The following is a 20,538-nucleotide window of genomic DNA, read 5'->3' as shown; positions in this document are numbered from 1 at the left end:
TTTTCATTCCAGGACGAAACACATACAATTGCGATATCATTTTATCCGGTCTCTTATGAAAGATGGAACTTTGAAACTTGAAAAGATTAGTGGAGCTCAAAATCAGGCAGACATGTTGACAAAGACAGTGACCACAGACAAACTGAAGTTGTGTTCAGTTTCAGTTGGCATGCTAGTGTAACAAGACCATAAATGCTGCAGCAGTGATCGATGTGTGAAGACAGAATAAAATCAGTCTTCAAGTGGGAGATTGTTGGAAATAGTCAAGAAAAGTGGACAACTTTCGGTGGCTTTAAATGCACCGAAAGTTGCTTGTTGAAAATGGTTTTTGGCTTAATTACATTTTAGTCATTGCACACTTTAAGGTATTTACAAGATTAGTCCCTAAGGTTCAACTATAAATACCCTAACCCATTTAGTTAGAAAATCATCCCAAAAATCATTTTCTTTCTCCCATTACTAGAGAGCTTTCTTGTGAGTGTTTTGTAAAACCTGTAAATATTCTCTCTTAGTAAAAGATCTGCAGCAGTCCGGAGACGTAAGCAAAATTGGCTGAACTCCGTTATCAATTTCAGGTATTATTTTTTTGCTTTTATTTCGCATTCTCACTAATCTGATTATAGGAAAATTGCATGTTATTCGGTTTATTTCCCAACAGTAAAGTTAATATTTCCTTCCATGGAACGAATTCTACGAATTATAAACAAATTCACAGCAATGAACAACATAATCGAACATGAGAGACTGAAAATGGTCTTTGTATCATGGTGAGGAATGCTGATAAATCCACTCATGGTGCCTCTAAGTCGACAACAGATACTTTCAATGAAAAAATCATTAGTTACTAATCAAATTCCAGATGCATATTCTCAAAGCAATTCATCTGTTGGCAGACAGATAGAGGATTTTGGTGAAGTGAGCATGAAGAGAGACTCAGGCAATGAGATGCATTCTGTGAACGAATTGCACGGTATTAAGAATGCTCAGAATGTTGATCATCATGAATCAAAGAAGGGGAACAATCAAGTTATTCTTCTCATTCTCAGTCAAACACTTTCAGAGATGATTGTGATGGTGCTTCTAATTTAAATTGGCAGAAGTCTGAAAATGATAAGAGAAACTCAGATGAAAGGAAACAGTTTGTGAATGAATTAAATGATAGAAAGATTTCTGATTTTGCTGATTATCAAGAAGGAAGGATCGGGAAGCAATCAAGCTCTTCATCTTCTAGTTCAGGTACTTTTGATGATGATCCTTATGGAATATCTAATTTAAATCATCGGAAGTCGGGAAACTTTTCTGTTGAGAATTCTTTTCTTTTCAACGATAAAGAAAGCCCTCAAAGAAGCACAATAGAAACAACGGGCTTTTATGATAATGCCTCTGCTGTTTTTGATGATTATGGATCACGTTCTGAAGATAAATTTGATTTGGAGGAAGAGCATAAGATACATGAATATGGTTGAACTTTTCATCTCTATTTAAAAGATCACCTGCTCATCCATGTCCATGTACACATTCTTGGAGCACTGAGAAGAAGGTTGAATTGGTTAAAGAGTCCGTTTCGCAATCGCATATTCTCTCGGAGAAGCGGTCTGCTCCTATCGTCTTCGTAAGTTCAACAAGCTCAGCAGGCCCTTCACATGTAGATGACTTGCCTCCGACTTTCGATAATTACGACCCTAGTTCAGAAAGTGAAGGGGAGCTAGACAAGTTTGAATGTTTGATAAGAACAACAATTATACTATAGGTAGTCAGAAAAAGAATTTGGAATCCCACCAAGCTGAAAATTGTATTTTCAATCAACCGTTGTCCGTGGACATGGAAGATGGCATTCGAAATAAGGACTGCAGGCATGCACCATATGCTTTATCCTCCTCAGAGGCAGAGAATGATGCATCTGCTGGACTTAAGCAATCACCCCCTCCCCTAGAAGAGGATTCAGTTAGTTCCCGATCATAAAATCGAGAACCGAAAGGGAGTGATGAAGTGAGTAGAAAACTCAGCAAGAGAGCATCAGCCACTCGTGCTTATTCCAGTGATCACTTTGAGGAGGAAAGACCAAAACATATTTTTAGTAGCACTCGAGATCAATACAACAGAATGCCAAGCTTAAATGTCCCCGTGCCATGTTTTGGTTTGGGAACTAGTGATTCTGATGAAGATCTTCCTAAAACAAGTCGAAAGGCTGATTCAAGAACTCGTTTTCCTCAGGGCCAGCCCAATACATGTGCCTGATGGGCGACGGCCCAGGGCAGCATGTAGGGCTGGGGCATCAGTTTCTAATATTGTGACCAGCCCACCTTGTATAGGAATAAATCTGGCATGCTTCTAATATTGCTGTCAATTCCGCGAATGATAGGACATAGCGAAGAAAACCCATAAAGGAACATCGCAGAAGGGAGAGTGGGTAATTTCCTTTTCTGTATCTGTTGTCTCCCACAATGGCTTCGATGTTGGAACCTGAAAGCTCAACAACAAACATATATTTACCGGAAGAGTGGTCGGACCGTCGGAGGCTGCTGATTCCATAGCCTATGATTCTGTAACTTCGCCTCCTCCTTTGTCTTTAATCTATGGCCAAAAACTCTGACAAAACTACTTTCTCTTTCTTCTCCAAAGGTTAGGAGTTCAAGAGAGAATCATTGGTTTGTTTCTTTTTATTCTAATTTCTCCGAGTTTAATTTACTTGTTGTGAAAGGGATTATGACTAAATGTTTAAATATTCGTTGATATTAGCTGAAATATTTTTTTGCTGGGTGTTATTGCTGGATGATTTATGAATCTGCCCCTATTTTTATATCATTTTTCTAGTTTTATATGGAAGGCTAATTGTAGTTTTGGATTCCAGAAGGCAAATATATTCCAGAGATCAAACATATAGATAACTATGAAATGAACATACACAGAATGTATAGCTAAAAATATATTCATATTGGACCTTTTCCATTGAAACTATATGATAGGAAGAAGGAAAATGTTCCTTTCATAGTGACCAAATCAATAAATTAAGGAATATGAAACCAAATTGTAGTTTAAGCTTTAAACTCACACGACCTTTCCACTGTTGTTCCTCTTGAGTGATCAAGGACATCTGGTTTCTTCGGATTCGGGTTAAGCTTGAAAGATGAGCATTTAATGTGAGACGGAAAATCAAAATTTCGATCGACCAGAGCACGGGGAGATGGGGGAAAGTTCATTCTGGGAATGATATATTTATGGTTCTTTGTTGAGAATCAATTTAAGAATATGTGTTGTTGGAGCTTATGGTTTCTATTTTTTGGTTTTCTGATTAAGGTTACTTGCCTAAAAGACTCCGTAGAGTGCTCAATCATACTTTTACCTACTCCCATTTGTTGTAGATATTAGTTGCTCTGGATATTGTGCGTCCGGGAGCAAATGTGATGCCAAGGAGCCAGCTCAATCAAGTTTTAGATGCTGAACTTGGTCCTGGTTGGTCCACAAAGCTGACTAGCTTTGATTATGAACCCTTGGCTGCTGCAAGTTTAGGTCAGGTAAGAAAAATGGTTGCATGTTTATTGTGTTGTCATGCTGACTAGGATGTTCCCCATATACTTTGTCTTTAACCTTTTAAGGCATAATGTTTTGTTGTCTATACAAAGAGTCTTTATGTATAAAATCTTGTATCTACAAGTGGACATGTTAATATCAATTACTAATTTTATTTCTGGCATTGATGTTATTTGGTTGGAATGGATCATTGTTTAATGCTCTGGCATTTCTGTTATTTTCAACCTTCATTTGTGTTCATTGGTGTTTTATGTGATAACTGCCTTGTTTAATTTAATTTGTCACTGGCAGTTTGATGCTTGTTACTACTTACACATGGTTTCGTTCTTTTATATATATATAAATTCATTTTTTGAGTTTTGCTTATGCTTTTCGGTATTTAAAAAATTATCATCCTTGTTTTTAACTCTAGACGTGAGTTCAAGTTGAATTCACAGTAAAATGATTGGCTTTTGTGGAGAAAGAACAGAACTTTTCATATCATATAATTCATTCCTATGTTTTGTCTATTATATGGTAGGGGCATAAAATTATTATCTCGCCCAAAGCATTAAAATTCATTGGACCGTTCCTCATCAGAAATATGTATCTCCTTCGAATTCACCGATAGATTCCACTCTTAAAAGGAACTCGGATCACTCGAAAGTTTTCGACATTCCGAGTCGGCATCAAAAGCAACATGACCAAAACGTTTCCATCTGATGAAATGAAGATGTCGGAAAAGGAACAGCCGTGTACATCCGTCCCAGAGATTGTATCATCGGGTAGTGCCAAGAGTTCAGAGGTTCAAACTTCAATTGGGGAGAGGTCAACTCATGTTCACCCAAGGCTTCCTGATTATGATACATTGACCGCATTCTTAAACTCTCTCAAACAGAATCGCCAATGAATATGTATGTTCGTTTTGCTTTCTGATACAGTGTTCTAATATTTACTATTAATTCCACATGATTTCTATACATGATAATTTCTATATAAATAAATATCTCTCTTTGGTAATCCTAGCCGCTCTCCCCTTTTTTTTCCTTTTTTCTCTCTATGTCGTTTGACCATTCTTTTATTTATATTTTCTCAAGGTTGGATTTGACGACGACACTTATTTAAAATCTTGTTCATCTTCTCTGCCCTTCAGATTAAATTTGGACGCGCGATTTTGTATTAGTGATAGTTTCTTACGACGCTCGGCTCTGATTTGCGGTTCTCGGTGGTCTTTCAGATTGGAATGAGTTGATTATTCAATCAAAACTTGATTCGTTGTTGGGTCTCAATATTTCAGATTGGATAGTGAATAATTTGCGAGGAAAATTGATGAGAGTTAATATTATATATTTTTATTATTATTTATCTTTCATTTATCGCTCGGATATTACTGATTTATCTTAATTTTGAATTTATTTTGGACAATAACTTCATTGGATTAATTAGCTTAAAAATTAGTAGATTTCGACGGTACATTCAACATCTTATAGAAGTTAAGAAAAACTTCCTATAATATTTAATTTGTAATTTACCTGGGACAAGGTTATTTTAGGATTTTTAGTTTGATTATTCTATTATTATTTTATTTAAAAATTAGTTATTTTATTAGAACTCTTATTAGGATTTTTAGTTTGATTATTTTAGGAATGAGTTATTTTATTTGCTTAGAACTCTCAGGTTATAAATACCCTTAGGTTCAACAGTTGAAACTCATATTGAAATTTATTTTCCTTGGTTATTTATTGAAGTTCTACTTTTCTTTCATCTTCATATTTATTTATTTATTTTCTTTCATTATTTCATTTTCACAATGTTAAGCATGATTCAATCTATGTTTGACTAAACTTCTACCTAGCCAAAGGTTTCTGCGAAACTCAATTTCATTCATGAGAATTAAATCTTGACTTTCATACATTCATATCGTATTCTTGATTCTCTAGAAATTGGAAGTGACAATTGATCATTCTTAAAAATTATTATATCTTCAACTCAAAAGGTGCACGTTGATTTGAATATTGTTTTGCTTAAAGTTTGGAAGTCGGATCGGTTGGTCGTTATTCGACTTCCTATGAACAAACTTAGCAACGGTTCGTTAAGGAAAATCAAGATCGAGTTCGATTCTCGGTGAGATGCTATAACTTGAGTCGGGCTTTTTCAGAATTTAAAGTTATTTTGGATCTAACGGCGATAGACGTGGCTAGACCAACAAGGATTAGATTTCGAAGATAGACTTGAAAATTTCGATTAACCGGAGAGAAGAGTTAGATGCAGGGGTTGGGCATTGTTAACTATAACTGATATACATCACGAAGGGAAAATTTTATTTCGATGACCGATTGGAATTGAGACTAAGCAAAACCTGGGCTATATCATCTTTATTTAATTCTTCTACTTTATTTATTTTCTCATCATTATTTTTATTCAATATTTATTTATTTTATTAATTTATTTTCATTAATTTTAATTTCCTTTTATTTTCTTGCAATTGATTTAATCCGAGACATGTGTTCTCTATATTACTTTATTTATTTATTTGAGAATTAAGAATTATTTTTATTTGCGAAATTCGGTTAACACATACTTTCTTACTCTCACTAGGATTCATTATTTTTTTATGGTTATTGTAATTCGGTTAACACATACTTTCTTACCATAAGGATTAAGGATTTTTTAACGAGACATGTGTTAACTCTTCTTTATATAATTTTGTCGTTTATGAAATCATTCATTTCACTAGGAAAAAAATAAGAATGTGAGAAAACCACAACGTCGTGGGATGGGACAGTGATAGACTTTTGAAATGGTTGGGCTTAAAACGGACATTATCTGGTACTCAAACTCAACATCATCTACATATGGATAAAATACGGCATTCTTCACTAAATTTTACTGTCTCTTCTAGTTTACTCATTATAATTTCATTTTTTTAATTTATTTATTGAACTTTCGAATTACTCTTGTTTTCATTATTTTGAATTATTCTATTATTATTTTTTATGTTGCAAATTTTTTATTATTATTTAGTATAAAAATAATTTTATTATTATTTTGAAGGTCGATAGTGGATAGTAATGACAGTGGGTAGTAATTATTTTAAGTTTTTTAAATTTAATAATACTAAAATATTATTTATTTTAATTATTTTTACATTAAATAAAAAACATTATATCATACAAAAATAATAATAAAATAATTCAGAGTGATCAAAATAGAAACAATTTGAAAATTCAATGAATAAATTAAAAAACTGAAAATACAATAAATAAAATAGGAGAGAAAGTAAAATTGAGTGAGGAATGATATAATTTACCCATTAACATATTTGTCCAAACATTGGCTGTCCATTTTTTAGGTTTGGAAATAAAGAGTTAGGGTTGTTTGTTTACTGCTGAATGCTGAACCGTTCAGTATTCAACGTGTTTGATTCTCACATCTGAATGAAGACTATGTTGAATGAAACAACAAAACACTGCTGAATGATTCAACATTAAAGTACATTCTGAATCATCAAACACCCGGTATTTTACCATAATACATATTTTTTCACATGTTGTCTTATTAAATATTCATATCTTATAATATGATCAATCATTATGAAAGTAAAAATGAAAATATTCATAATTCAGATTGTACATTCAGAACCATTATCAAACAGCATGTCACATTCAAAATTAATTCATACAGAACTTTTAAATCATTCAAGACATTAAATCATTTAACGTTTAATCATTTTATTTTATCAAACAAACCCTTAGACTTGAAAGAAGGTCCTATCAATTCCCAGACTGCTGCTTTTTTCTCAAGGGTCAAATCCACCACCTTCGTCTCATAGCCGGTAGGTAATCTCTCTCTTTCTTAGCTCAATCAAATCAAACCCTGATCATATTGGTTGACAATTCACTCACCCGATCCCAATCCACCGAATCGATGTTGGTAGGGCTGCTTTAGTCGGGTAATTTCAATTTGAAAACTGAGAAACTTTAGCTTTGTTAAAATGTTATTGCTGTTGGGAATAAGGATTTTGATATGGAATTTGTGTGAGGGCGGATATATGGTTAATCGGTTAGGATCGATCTTCCATTAGCGCATTTTTGTTCACGAATTCGACCAATTTTATGATTTCCCTCATTTAATGAACATTGAGATTTCAGTCCTTGCAACCCAGGGCTGCTGTAATTGGTTCATTGTACATCTAGTCAATTTTTATTTGCCCTATTTAGGGGTGCTAACTTAGTTGAGCAGATTTACGAGTAGCTCAAACTTGATTCGATCAAAACCCTGTCATCGCTCGAACTTGACTCGAGATCTTGATGAATTGAGTTGATCATGAGTAACTTTTATAATTTTTTTATAAGTTTTTAGTATGTTGATTGTCTTATTTTTAGTATTGATTATGTATTGTTAAATTTAATTTTTTTCAAGAATGATTATAATATGTTAGTTTGGTGTATTTGTGTATTGTTATTTTAGAGTTTAGACTTTGGAATTGATTCACACTCTATTTTGATCATTTTTTTAATTTGTTGATTTATATTTATATTAAGCTCTATATAATATTACTAGATTTTCCGTATATTTTAGAAAAAAACAAATCAAAATTTCAATGAGCAACGAGTTGAGTCAACTAACGAGTACGAATCAAACAAAATTTTATCGAGCTTACCCAGTATCAAGTCGAACACTGCTCAACTTGATCAATAAGTATCCCTAGCACTGTTGATCTTGGTTCATGGTGTCATGATCACAAATGTTAATGGTGAAGATGACTGTCCTTTTCGATATCTACATTTTCAAGTCACGGTTACCTTCATTTCTCTATCGTAAAAACGTTGCTGTTCAGAACAGTTTTAGAGCTATGGATAACGAAAAGAAAGGACCAACAAGTTTCAGCAAGGGATTATTGCAGAGTGAAGAACTGTATCAGGTATTGCATCTCTCTTTGAATCATTTAACTTCTTATTACTTGCTTAGATTCTTAAGACATATATACCACAATAATGTGACAGTATGTACTAGAGACTAATGTGTATCCGCGCGAACCGGAGCCGTTGAAAGAGCTAAGGGGCATCACTGCTACCCACCCATGGTAATGAAGTATTGTTTTGCTGTCTATTTTGTTAAATTATGTGGTTCTCAAAATGATTAGTTTCAGAGCTCATGATGTCTATAATCGAAGATGAATACCTCGTAAACAATGGATTCTACGATGAAGTGATTGTACTTAATTGTCATCTTCTAGGGCTGTTATGGCTACTGCACCTGATGCAGGGCAGCTAATTTCCATGCTCTTGAAGCTAATAGATGCTAAAAGGACGATCGAAGTCGGAGTTTTCACCGGATACTCACTTCTGCTTACTGCTCTTACAATTCCCCAGGATGGCAAGGTAAACAATCCATCTGTACCGTCGAGACTAATTCATTAGCCCATAAGTAAACAATCTGTAACATTGACTTGTGTAAACTAACATCGAAGCATCCTCAGTTTTCCTCTGTATGAAACCGGCTTCAAGACCATTTACTCGTTGTTGTCTATCCTCGTCTTTACCGTTCATTCTGGTGCAGATTATAGCCGTAGATATGAATCGAGAAGCATATGAGATAGGGCTACCTGTTATCAGAAAAGCCGGAGTTGAAAGCAAAATTGACTTCATAGAATCGGAGGCTTTGCCAGTCCTTGACAATCTTCTTGCAAATGTAAGGATGAACTATTTTAAAAGCCTTGTTCTTAGTTACATTCATTGTCCACGGTTAGCATCTTGTCGAGACCAGATTGTCATTTCGGGTGTTTCTGGTTGCAGCCCGGGAACGAAAACAGCTTCGACTTTGATTTTATCGATGCCGACAAGATCAATTACCGGAATTACCATGAGAGGCTGATGAAATTGTTGAAGGTTGGTGGGATTGTTGTGTACGACAACACGTTGTGGGGAGGATCGGTTGCGATGTCGGAAGAGTGCACTCCGGAGGTAAGGAAAGAAGGAAGACAGAGTACTCTGGAGTTTAATAAATTGCTCGCCGCCGATCATCGTGTCGAAATTTCACTCGCTCCGTTAGGTGATGGGATCACAATCTGCAGGCGTATGCATTGAACTTTTTGTTGCTTGCACCAGTTTAATTAATGTATCCATTATGAACTTGTCCAGAACATGTTTTTGGGCTATCAATGGCTGGCTGTCCGCCTGCAATTTAATAAAGCTCCACTCAGTTGGTCAAATTATGGTTTTGATCCCTCTGCTATGCTTAAATTTGAAATTTACGTACTTCAGTTTCCCCTACCATAAATAAAAATTATTTTTAAACTCGAATCGGATCATAATAAAATTTTGTTATAATAATACCAAATCAGATTCGATCAATCAAAATTCAGCGTCATTTCTATCTTCAACACAATATAAAAATGATGGAACAATGACGTTATATGATGGTCTCGTGGCTTTTCTTTTAGGGTAAATTACATATTTAGAACCTAAACTATTAGTTTTGATCTATTTCAGTATTTAAATTTTTAATTTTATAAAACCATACTTAATGTTTAGTTATAATTTCATTTTAGTACCCGAAGTCAAAAATGTAACGCATTTAGTACATAAACTATTAGTTTTGGTCCGTTTTGAGTACCTAAACTTTTAATTTTTTAAAAGTTTAACGTTAAATTTTGAACGGGTACTAAAAGAACAAAAACTAAAGTTTTTAACGGTGAGATACTAAAACGAAATAAAAACTACACATAATGTATAGTTTTGAAAAAAAATTTAAACTTTAAATACTAAAATGAACCAAAACTGTCGTAAGAGGGAGTGCAAATGATTGAGAAAACAAGGGGAAGAAAGGTAGAGGTGGTGACTAGAGAGTACACCATCAACCTTCACAAGCGCCTCCATGGCTGGTAGCTGATCTTTCCTTTATAACGAAGAAAACCATTTCATTTGCTTTGCTCTGCTCGCCTGTTTCCTTTTTATTCTTTGTATTGTGCTCATTGCTTTGTGGGTCTTTTTTATTTTGGTTGTAAGCATTGCCTTTAGCTTTATAGAGTTGTTCGCTTGATTATTGAGCTTTTCATGTTGTTATTGACTTTTAGCCTTTAGGCTGAGCTTTTGTAGTCATGAATTTAGCTGTCAAGGCTCTTCAGAGATGAGCCTGCAAGTGATTGAGAGATTCATGTTCCCCTGGAAGCTTAGGAAAATAATGCCTGGGTTTAATGCAAAAAGTGGTTTACAATTTTTTTTATGATATTGTAGTTATTTTTGACTGCTTCGGCATTATAGAATAATCGATAACCATGATGAATTGGGTGGAATCATGAGTTATTTCTGGAGCTGAGAATCACTTGGTCAGGAAATATGTTTAGTCATATATGCTAATTGATGATGTTCGGGGAAAGGTTTGAGCAACTGATTTTCAACTTTCTTTGTGGTCATCTCGTTCACAGTACATTCAAGAAGAAGGCTCCCAAGGCTATAAAGGAGATCAGGAAGATTGCAGAAAAAGCAATGGGGACAAAGGATGTGAGAGTTGATGTCAAGCTGAACAAGCACATCTGGAGCAGAGGGATCAGAAGTGTCCCAAGAAGGATTAGGGTCCGCATTGCTCGCAAGAGAAACGACGACAAAGATGCAAAGGAGGAGCTCTAACCATTGACATTGAGGACAAACATATGATAATATGCAAACTTGCAAAGTTTTAGATTAAATAACAAACTTAGCACCTCGTAAAAGTTTGAAATTTGTAGTTCAGTTTAGTTGATACTTATTATCAATTATCAGCTAATTTGGAGGTCTCATACGGAAGCTGCTCTCAACCTGGCGTTAGGGACAATCTACCATCCTATCTCCCCTTATCCCATTACATATGGGAATAAGGGTCAGCTAATTTTTTATTATCAATTATAAAATCATTGGGATGGATAGCGTACGACTCAGAACCATCGCTCAACTAACAACAATTTTATCATTATAAATCGAGTGGATGAAGAATCCTGCAGCTCTGGTTTCTGTTGCAGTGAGAACTAGTGGTTAAGAGGTCTTGGTAGAGCAGAGGGGTAAGTTCTCCACCGCCAAACTACGGCATCGGCGCCATTCTTTCTTCAACCCCTTTGGCCGACTAAATCTAAACCATGCTAAACAATCTGCTGCTTTCAGACAAATCCAAAGGACTGCCACAGTAGCAAATTAGTCTCGTGAATACCATTTTGAGAGCAATTCCAATAAGCATGCTCCCAAGAGAAATTCCATCTTGGTGGAGATAAGTTGGGGAGTCTCAGGAGTCTCATTAAGTGGTGTAATGTACATTGCCCTGTGTTATAGTATAACTGTTTTGTCACCTAAATTTTATTTTTATTCAATCCAAAATGTTTATTATGTAATTTGTTTGTGGAAAGAAATAAATAAAAAAAACGAGTTTGTGGAGGATGCGGAGTTTCTCAAATCGAAATCCACCATTGATCTCAAACGGATTACGGGACAGAATTCCCGAGGTGCAAACATTGTCATAAATTCAAAGGGTAAAGTACACAAATGGTTACGATTGAGGGGCATAATTCCCGAGGTACAAACCTTGTCATAAATTCAAAGAATAAAGTACACAAATAGTTACGATTGAGGGGCAAAAATTCCCAAGATGCAATCCTTGTTATAAATTCAAAAAGTACACAAACGGTTACTATTGAGAGGCATATTTCCCGAGATGCAAACCTTGTCATAAATTCAAAGAATGAAGTACACAAATGGTTACGATTGAGAGGCATAATTCCCGAGGTGCAAACCTTATTATAAATTCAAAGAGTAAAGTACACAAATGGTTACGATTGAGGGGCAGAAATTCCCTGGGTTCAAACCTTGTTATAAATTCAAAAAGTAAAGTACACAAATGATTACGATTGAGGGACATAATTCCCGAGGTACAAACCTTGTCATAAATTCAAAGAATAAAATACACAAATGGTTACGATTGAGGGGCATAATTCCCGAGGTGCAAACCTTGTCATAAATTCAAAGAATAAAGTACACAAATGGCTACGATTGAGGGGCAGAAATTCCCGAGGTGCAAACCTTGTTATAAATTCAAATGATAAAGTACGCAAATGGTGTGTTAAAGATGAAACAAAGCAAAAGCGAAAATAAAGAAACTGTTCTACTTCCTACAATTTCTTTACCAAGTAATAACAACAATATCCGTGAGTATTTTAAACTGAAAATCGAGACCATTTTCTCAGGAAACAAATCAAAGATCAGCTCTCCCTGGGAATCTTGGGAAGGGAATAACATCTCTAATGTTATCGATGCCAGTCGCAAAGAGTATCATTCGTTCAAAGCCTAACCCGAATCCGCAATGCTTAACAGTTCCGAAACGCCGGAGGTCAAGATACCACTCGTATGGCTCAAGGGGCAGCCCCATCTCCGAAATTCTGTGAGGACCAACAACTAAAACCAGTCAAGTTCACTGTTATGCTCGATATCCCATCAACGATTACATAACTAAAATAGAATTATGATATGGACCAAGGAAACACTACTACTTACCGTTCCCGAATGACATCGTAACGCTCTTCCCTTTGGCTTCCCCCAATCAGTTCTCCGACCTGAAATGTTTGGAAAATATCCACTCAACAATGTAGCAAAGCAAAGTGGAAGACTGCGAATACACATGTGATGAAATAAAAGAGAATGCTGACCTTTGGCACAAGGACATCCATAGCAGCAACAGTCTTCAAGTCATCATTGAGCCTCATGTAGAATGCTTTTATTCCCTTTGGGTAGTTATAAACAATAACAGGCTTCTGAAATTTAACTTCTGTCAAGAATCTGAAGGTATCAACGCAAAATAAGATATTAGTGTCCGTGTTCGAAGCAGGTCGGAGAAATAATTAGAGAGAAAGACTTGCATACCTTTCATGCTCAGAAGCTAAATCAATCCCCCACTTCACTTCATTCTCAAATTTCTTACCACCTTTCACAGCTTCCTCTAAAAGCTCCACCGCTTCTGTGTATGTTATTTGCACAAAGGGAGTCGATGCAACCATTTTCAACCGATCGATACAACCTTTATCATAATTTTTAGCCATGAATTCCATATCATCTAGGCATTTATCAAGCAACCAATTACATATACTTCACATAAGCCTCGGCACATTTCATGTCATACTGCAAAAGCATTCAATCTTTGATTTGATTTACACATGAATAGTTTTTGGTCGACATAAATGAATGTAGCGAGACATACCTGAAGATCTGCAAATGCTATTTCAGGCTCTACCATCCAAAATTCTGCCAAATGCCTTGAAGTATGAGAGTGTTCAGCCCGGAAAGTTGGCCCAAACGTATACACATTACTAACAGCACAAGCATATGTTTCGACTTGCAGTTGGCCAGACACGGTCAGAAAAGCTTGACGAGCAAAAAAATCTTGGGTGTAGTCAATCTTGCCATCCCTTTTCGGAATCCCGGGTTTCAATTTAGATCTCTCCTCCAGCTTAGAGAGATTTTCCTTTGCTTTGTTAAGTTCGGCCACGGATGCAGTGATATCCAATTTGCTTGCTTTAGCAACTTTAAGTTGTTTAACAGCCTCTCCTCTCTCGCTCACAAGCTGCCTAGCGGCTTCTATATCCGCCTCGGATGGAGGAGGGTTTTTAATCAGTTCCTTCTCCAGCTTTTCAGATTCACTAATCAAAGTTGTAACTTGAAACATCTCACCGGCACCCTCACAATCACTAGTAGTAATAATTGGAGTGTGCACATAGAGGAAATTATGCTCTTGGAAGAATGAATGAGTAGCAAATGCAAGTGCGTTCCGAATTCGAGCAAGGGCAGCAATCTGAATCCATATATAAAATAACCAAGGATTACAAAATAATAACAGGATAAGCAGAAGCTAAATATAATACATATTGCACAACATTAAACGGTCCTAAAGTTGCTAAATTGAACTCAGCAGAGTTAACTCGTCAGGAAGATGAAAATTTTACCTTCAATACATTCAGTAGAATTAAAATTTTAAGCTTTTAATTAAAGTTCCATAAAAGGGAAAGATAAAGATTCATACCGTGTTGGTCCGAGATCGAAGATGAAGATGATCCCTCAAGAACTCAAGCGTGAGCTTCGCTTTTGGAATCGGGTACTTAGCAGGATCCACCTCGCCTACAGAAACCACTTTTTCGACCCGAAGCTCAATCTTCTGCCTCGTGCCTTCAGGTGGGACCTTCAATATTCCATCCACCACCACGCTTGCTCAGAACAGAAACTCCGGCGTCGATAATGACCTGTAAGTTCGCCGGGCACGATCCATCATTCAGTTCCAAGAAAGCGAAAGTCCCTTTTCCTTGCTCCCTCCCTGTCTTTACCCAACCACCGGCCCTGACTTTTTGCCCGGCAAGGCCAGCCCCGCCGTCTGGCCGACCGACGATGGAACGGATCAGGACACGATCGGAGAACGCATGTTTCTTAACAGCGTGCGTCAAGTTCATCGCGGCGAGCTGGTCGGAAGGAGGCAGCGCCTGTTTTGTTTCCGCCATTGGATTTTCTAAGCGTGACAGAGATGAACGGTAAAAATGAAGGCTTGATTTAGAAACTTAAGGATATAAACCCTAAAAAATTAATTAGGGTAAATTATGGGTTAGTATATAAACTATCAATTTTGATCGCTTTAGTACCTAAACTTTTAATTATTTTTATAAACATACCTAAAATTTAGTTTTTATTTTATTTTAGTATCTTGTTGTTAAAAACTTTAGTTTTTATTTCATTTTATTACCTCGTTCAAAATTTAATGTTAAATTTGAAAAAACTTGGTACTAAAACGGACCAAAACGGATAGTTTAGATACTAAATGTGTTAAGTTTTTAACGATGAGATATTAAAATGAAATGAAAACTAAATGTTATCTATTATTTTAAAAATAATTAAAAGTCTAGGTACTAAAACCAATTAAAACTGACAATTTAGGTGCTAAATACATAATTTATCCTAAAGTTTATATGTAGTGCGGTGTTGATCTGCTGGGGCCAAGACTACATTAGTTTCAACGTGTCCAATGCGCGTTGGGTTACAATATCTGGTTTCATACGCGTGTAGTCATCTCATTGGTCGTCCATAAGCCTGAAACGAGGAAAATACCCTCTCCTCCTACAAGGCAGCCTTATTTTAAGACTAAATAAATGTGCAATCTAATAAAAGGTTAAAAAAAACCATAATATTTAAAAGTACGAAATCTAAAATATTAACTTTTAACTGAAAATATTATAAATAATATAAAAACTTCATAATAATTGAAAATATTATAAAAATTATATGTAATCGAAAATATTAAAAAATAATATTTTAAATTTGTGTAATATAAAATATTATATTTTTTTAATATTTTAATTTGTTTTTCCCCTTAACCTCAAATTTATTGTCATTTATGAGACATTTCCGAAATACCAAGGATTCTGAGCCACGTGATTTTAAGGTGGAATCTTTGTTTCATGGTGGCGCTGCTAGAATCTTTCACTGTCCCAAAGCTTGTTTCAGCCATTTGTTTTAATAATAATGTGATTTGATTTGGTATAATGTCAACATTCATTTTATCTAATAGTATTTTACTTCTATTTTATATTTTAAAAATACATTAAGTCTTATTATTTTATAAAATGATAAAATTTATATACAAATATACAAAATTTAAAATTATTTTTTATTTTGAAATTTACATTCGTTACAATTTAAATTATATAAAAATACCATTTCAAAAAAGTATATATAAAATATATTCGAATATTGACACATGTTATTTGTTTGAGGAATTAAATTTATTAAATTAAATTAAAATTATAATCAAATTGATTAAATGTGTAAGTAATGAAGATAAGATATATAAATATATCAAATTTTAATTATATCGTCAGCTCCTCCGTCGAGTATTAATGATAAAAGATTTAATGGACAACGTTGCATGATTGATAAAATTTAAAGATTAATGATCGAAATAGAATCTACCTATAGTTAAGTGGTCATGGGTGTAGTTTAGCCTAAGAATTGACACATGGCAGTGATACGGTCCAAATGGGCAGATGGGCCGGACCTTCATTAAAGCCAATAAGGATGCCCACGCGGGAATCCGATGACGTCAACGTCGTGGAGAAACGGAAGGAGAACCAGCGAAGAAAAAACAGTTAATTTATTCGAACACAACACGGTTAAGGAAAAAATAAAAATAGAAATCCCCAAATAAAATTAGATTTCCCTATTGCATCCCTTTCTGCAAGGAATCTATCGATCTCTCTCCCAAATCCCTAATTTCTTAATTTTACAGGTTAGAGCTTCACCTTTTTGCTATGTGTTTTTGACTTTTTTTGAACGCTTAATTGGATTTATTGATATTTTCCCTGTTTCCGAGTTATTGATTATTGCTTCTTTTGGTCCGATCTTATTTTCGATCATCGTTGAACAGACTCTGTGGGGTTTTAATCGCGGTGAATCAACCATGCTTGGTCGGCTTTTTGGGAAACCCAAGCAGGAAGCAAATGCTTTAACCACGCTAGATAAATTAAATGAGGTAGATTCTCGAATTTCTTTAATTGAAAATTTTACTCATTTGCTTTGGATTTCCTCTTGCGTTGCGCGAATCGGTTATGTGCTCTGAAATCGAAAATTGGCTTTTGGTGAATTTTGGTGGGTTGAATTTAGCAGTCATAAGTGGTTGGGACTTTGGGATTTGGATATAAGAACTGGATTACTGGCTGAGTGGTTAATGGAATAATATCATATGATAACCTTTGGTGATTTGTTAAATTGTTTGTTCAAATTTTCGGAAGGGATGTCCTGATTGCAGGAAAATAATGAAATAATGGAACCCTGTATTATATTCTTTCTCGTTTACCTTTTGCTTAATTAGAATCCGATTTCCTAATCATCATACAGACCCTTGAAATGCTGGAGAAAAAGGAGAAAGTACTTGTGAAAAAGGCTTCTGCAGAGGTTGAAAAGGCCAAGGAATTTTCTAAAGCGAGAAACAAGAGAGGTTAGTTGCAATTTATCTGTTTGGTATTTATTGTTTTCCTAGTTCTCCATTGCTTCCTCTGTTTTAAAGAAAAATGCATACAAGTTTCATTGGAACCTTTTAACTTTGTAAATTATCATGGTTATTATGTTTCATTTCTTGGTGGTTGCGTGTAAATATGTTATCAGCAGCAGTATCGTGCAATGACCGGTAGCTTACTTATGCAGGATCGTCATGATAATTATTCCTATTTCTTTATTATATCATGGTCCTTTTCCATCATAACCCAATTCTAGTGTTTTCTTTCCTTCTCGAAAGAAAGACGGAACATATTAAAGTGAAATAACCCCTCCCCACCCGCCCAAAAAAAAATTAAAAGTCTCAAATGTTTCAAAGCTTTTCAGTTTTCATCTTTGGTTTGGGTGTATGTTTTGCACTAATTCTGAGTTCTTAATGCTCTTTGGACATTGACCGATGCTCTAATACAGATAAACTGTTAACATGGTAAGATATATTTCTGAATTTCTAATGTGTAATGTGTCATCTCTTAGAGTTTTACATTCAATGATCTTGTCCTTGTAGAGAAAGGATTAAGTTTAGTTATTTATCATTTAAAACCATATTGGTTACATTTATAGCGAACTTTTTATTCATTACTTCTATTCTTGTGCAGCTGCTATACAGTGCCTGAAGAGGAAGAGATTATATGAACAACAAATAGAGCAGCTTGGGAACTTTCAGCTTCGTATTCATGATCAAGTGAGCTTGGAAGTTTTTATTTTCAGTGTTTTAACACTTCCCTTGGAGGGTTTATTATTATTATTATAACAATACCATTACTTAATTGTATATATCAATTTCCACAGATGATAATGTTAGAAGGTGCTAAAGCCACAACCGAAACAGTAGACGCATTGAGAACTGGAGCTGCTGTAATGAAAGCAATGCAGAAAGCAACGTATGTTTTCCTTTAAATTCATCATATCATTACCATATCATTGATGTTTGCTGACTCGCAGTTTATGCTGTCCAAATTAGCAATTATATTTGGGTCTTTCATAAAGCACAGGCGGTGGCTAATTCTCACCGTTCAACTGAAATTTGCTTTCTTTACAGGAATATAGATGATGTTGACAAAACAATGGACGAGATCAATGAGCAAACCGAAAACATGAAGCAGATTCAAGAAGCACTGTCAACTCCTATTGGGGCTTCTGCTGATTTTGATGAGGTTAGTGTCTTCTTTTGTTTTTACCGTGCTGTTTGTGTTCACAAATACCATGTGTAGCATTCATAATCATCTAACAATGAATCTAAAACTTTTGATGCTTTAGGATGAATTGGAGGCAGAACTCGAAGAACTTGAAGGTGCTGAGTTGGAAGAACAACTTCTTCAGCCTGCAACAACTGCTCCTGCAGCTCCAGTCCAGGTACCTGCTGGTAGGCAACCAGCTCGATCTGTTCCTCAAAAGCGCACTGCCGAGGAAGATGAACTTGCAGCATTGCAAGCAGAGATGGCTCTTTAAGGTAATTCATTTTATTTCAGTTTGTTTCGGGGAATTACATAGGAAGCTTAAAATAAGGGGAATTGATCTGGTAGCGTATAGTTCACCATTTTTTAATGCTAATGATTTATTTGATTTGGTTTTTGCTCTGTAGGCATCTAGAGAACTGATTTTGTTGATTGAAGTATCGCAACCACAGGTCATGTTGCAAAACATGAAAGAGAAGCCATTGTTATATTATTGAATCTCTACTTTAAATTTGTGTGCATTTAAGGTTTGACTGACAATGTACATAAAGATATTTGCATTGTCTATACGAAGATCCCTTATCTTTTGTACTTCTAAGAAAATATATTTTTTTCTATAGGGGCAGTCTATGTAGCTATGTTGGTTTAAATGTCTTAAAAGTGAAGTTAGAGTCGATCCAAATATGATTGATGTGTTAAAAGGGACAGTGAGATTTAGAATGTTCATATTCGAGTCTTAATATGCAGAAATAATATGTACAAGCTTTCAATCTATATTTATTTTGATTTAAATCTCACTGTATATGAATTATGCTTAAAAAACATTCTAATACAGATAGGTTGGACATAGTTTGATTATTTGTTTCATCTGCGTCTTTTACACTCGTATCATTTAGTTGAAATAAAGAAAGTTCTTTTTATCTGCTCTGTTTTTTTTTCTTTGTTCATCTTGTGTGTTGTTTATAGTCAAGAATGGAGCAAAAAGATAGTTTGAAGCAAAGCAGGGATCAATGTCGAAGTGGGGGAAGGAAAGCTTCAACTGTGTTGGTCCGAGGCAATGTAGAATAGAGTCTAGAAAATGTTGTATGGTCACCAATTTTCTAGTACAAGTAGGAATGGGTACGAACCTAAACTTGATGGGTTCCGACCAGATCCGATTGGGTTGAGTTTTTTTTAAAAGAACTTAGGTTCGGGTCGGTTTAGTTCAGCTTTTTTAGAGAATATATCCGGATTGACCAAATTTAAGGTAAAAAATATTCTACCCGATCCTTGAAATAATTCCTTATATATTTTGGGATAATTGTAATAATAACCCTCTATATATATAACTTTTTTAATCATATACTTATTTTTACTAAACAAATAATATTTTTTTATAAATATACTTATTTCGGGTTAGTTTGAGTCAGGTTTTGGTTTTATCTTAAAAGATCAATTCATGTTTGGATCGGGTGAAGTCATCCTTAAACTCGGATCGGGTCGAGTTTTGGGTGAAAGCTATATATTTTTAGATCGGGTCGAATTGACTCAAAACTTGACTCAACCCGACTCACGTGCATCCGAAATACTAGGCCTGCAAACGAATCGAACGCACACGAACGGAGGTATGTTCATGTTCGTTCATTTAATAAATAAACGAAAATAAACGAACACGAACATAAACGAACAAAAATTTTTTTGTTCATGTTCGTTCATTAAGGAATATAGTTTGTTCATGTTCGTTCATTTAATAAATAAACGAACATAAACGAACAAGAACATAAATAAACACAAACATAAACGAACATAAACGTTGGAGACCCTAC

At 35.0% G+C, this 20,538-nt stretch overlaps 3 protein-coding genes, 1 long non-coding RNA gene and 1 pseudogene across 6 annotated transcripts; 4 read left to right on the top strand and 1 right to left on the bottom strand.

Moving 5' to 3' along the window:
• Positions 1 to 166: 166 nt before the first annotated feature.
• On the top strand, positions 167 to 19,352 carry LOC120202081. Its single transcript, XR_005523704.1, has 3 exons — positions 167 to 177; positions 2,500 to 2,503; positions 19,151 to 19,352. It is a non-coding gene; the product is annotated as an uncharacterized LOC120202081 (long non-coding RNA).
• Positions 7,278 to 9,619, top strand: LOC120202040 (probable caffeoyl-CoA O-methyltransferase At4g26220). Of its 3 annotated transcripts, none has more exons than XM_039202538.1 (6): positions 7,278 to 7,345; positions 8,356 to 8,434; positions 8,517 to 8,596; positions 8,750 to 8,894; positions 9,073 to 9,204; positions 9,309 to 9,619. In XM_039202538.1, the coding sequence occupies exons 2-6, from the start codon at positions 8,366 to 8,368 to the stop codon at positions 9,597 to 9,599; spliced, it is 717 nt and encodes a 238-aa protein (XP_039058469.1). In that variant the 5' UTR covers positions 7,278 to 7,345; positions 8,356 to 8,365; the 3' UTR covers positions 9,600 to 9,619. The 3 variants fall into 3 exon arrangements, with proteins under 3 accessions (XP_039058469.1, XP_039058461.1, XP_039058475.1); XM_039202530.1 differs by having other exon boundaries at positions 7,325 to 7,345; positions 8,351 to 8,434; XM_039202544.1 differs by lacking the exon at positions 7,278 to 7,345 and adding an exon at positions 7,397 to 7,462.
• On the top strand, positions 10,293 to 11,141 carry LOC120202071 (60S ribosomal protein L31). Its single transcript, XM_039202560.1, has 2 exons — positions 10,293 to 10,396; positions 10,940 to 11,141. The coding sequence occupies exons 1-2, from the start codon at positions 10,314 to 10,316 to the stop codon at positions 11,139 to 11,141; spliced, it is 285 nt and encodes a 94-aa protein (XP_039058491.1). The 5' UTR covers positions 10,293 to 10,313.
• LOC120202032 lies at positions 12,668 to 15,051 on the bottom strand (annotated as a pseudogene).
• LOC120202063 (vacuolar protein sorting-associated protein 32 homolog 2-like) lies at positions 16,700 to 19,331 on the top strand. The gene is made up of 8 exons (XM_039202551.1): positions 16,700 to 16,794; positions 16,933 to 17,037; positions 17,403 to 17,502; positions 18,155 to 18,240; positions 18,348 to 18,439; positions 18,598 to 18,712; positions 18,816 to 19,008; positions 19,141 to 19,331. The coding sequence occupies exons 2-7, from the start codon at positions 16,966 to 16,968 to the stop codon at positions 19,005 to 19,007; spliced, it is 657 nt and encodes a 218-aa protein (XP_039058482.1). The 5' UTR covers positions 16,700 to 16,794; positions 16,933 to 16,965; the 3' UTR covers position 19,008; positions 19,141 to 19,331.
• Positions 19,353 to 20,538: the final 1,186 nt, after the last annotated feature.

This window comes from Hibiscus syriacus, unplaced genomic scaffold (assembly GCF_006381635.1).
Source record: "Hibiscus syriacus cultivar Baekdansim isolate YM2019G1 unplaced genomic scaffold, ASM638163v2 tig00000340_pilon, whole genome shotgun sequence".
NCBI classification, from domain to species: Eukaryota; Viridiplantae; Streptophyta; class Magnoliopsida; order Malvales; family Malvaceae; genus Hibiscus; species Hibiscus syriacus.
Note: the sequence above shows the minus strand (reverse complement) of the source record. Positions and strands in the feature narration are given on the sequence as shown.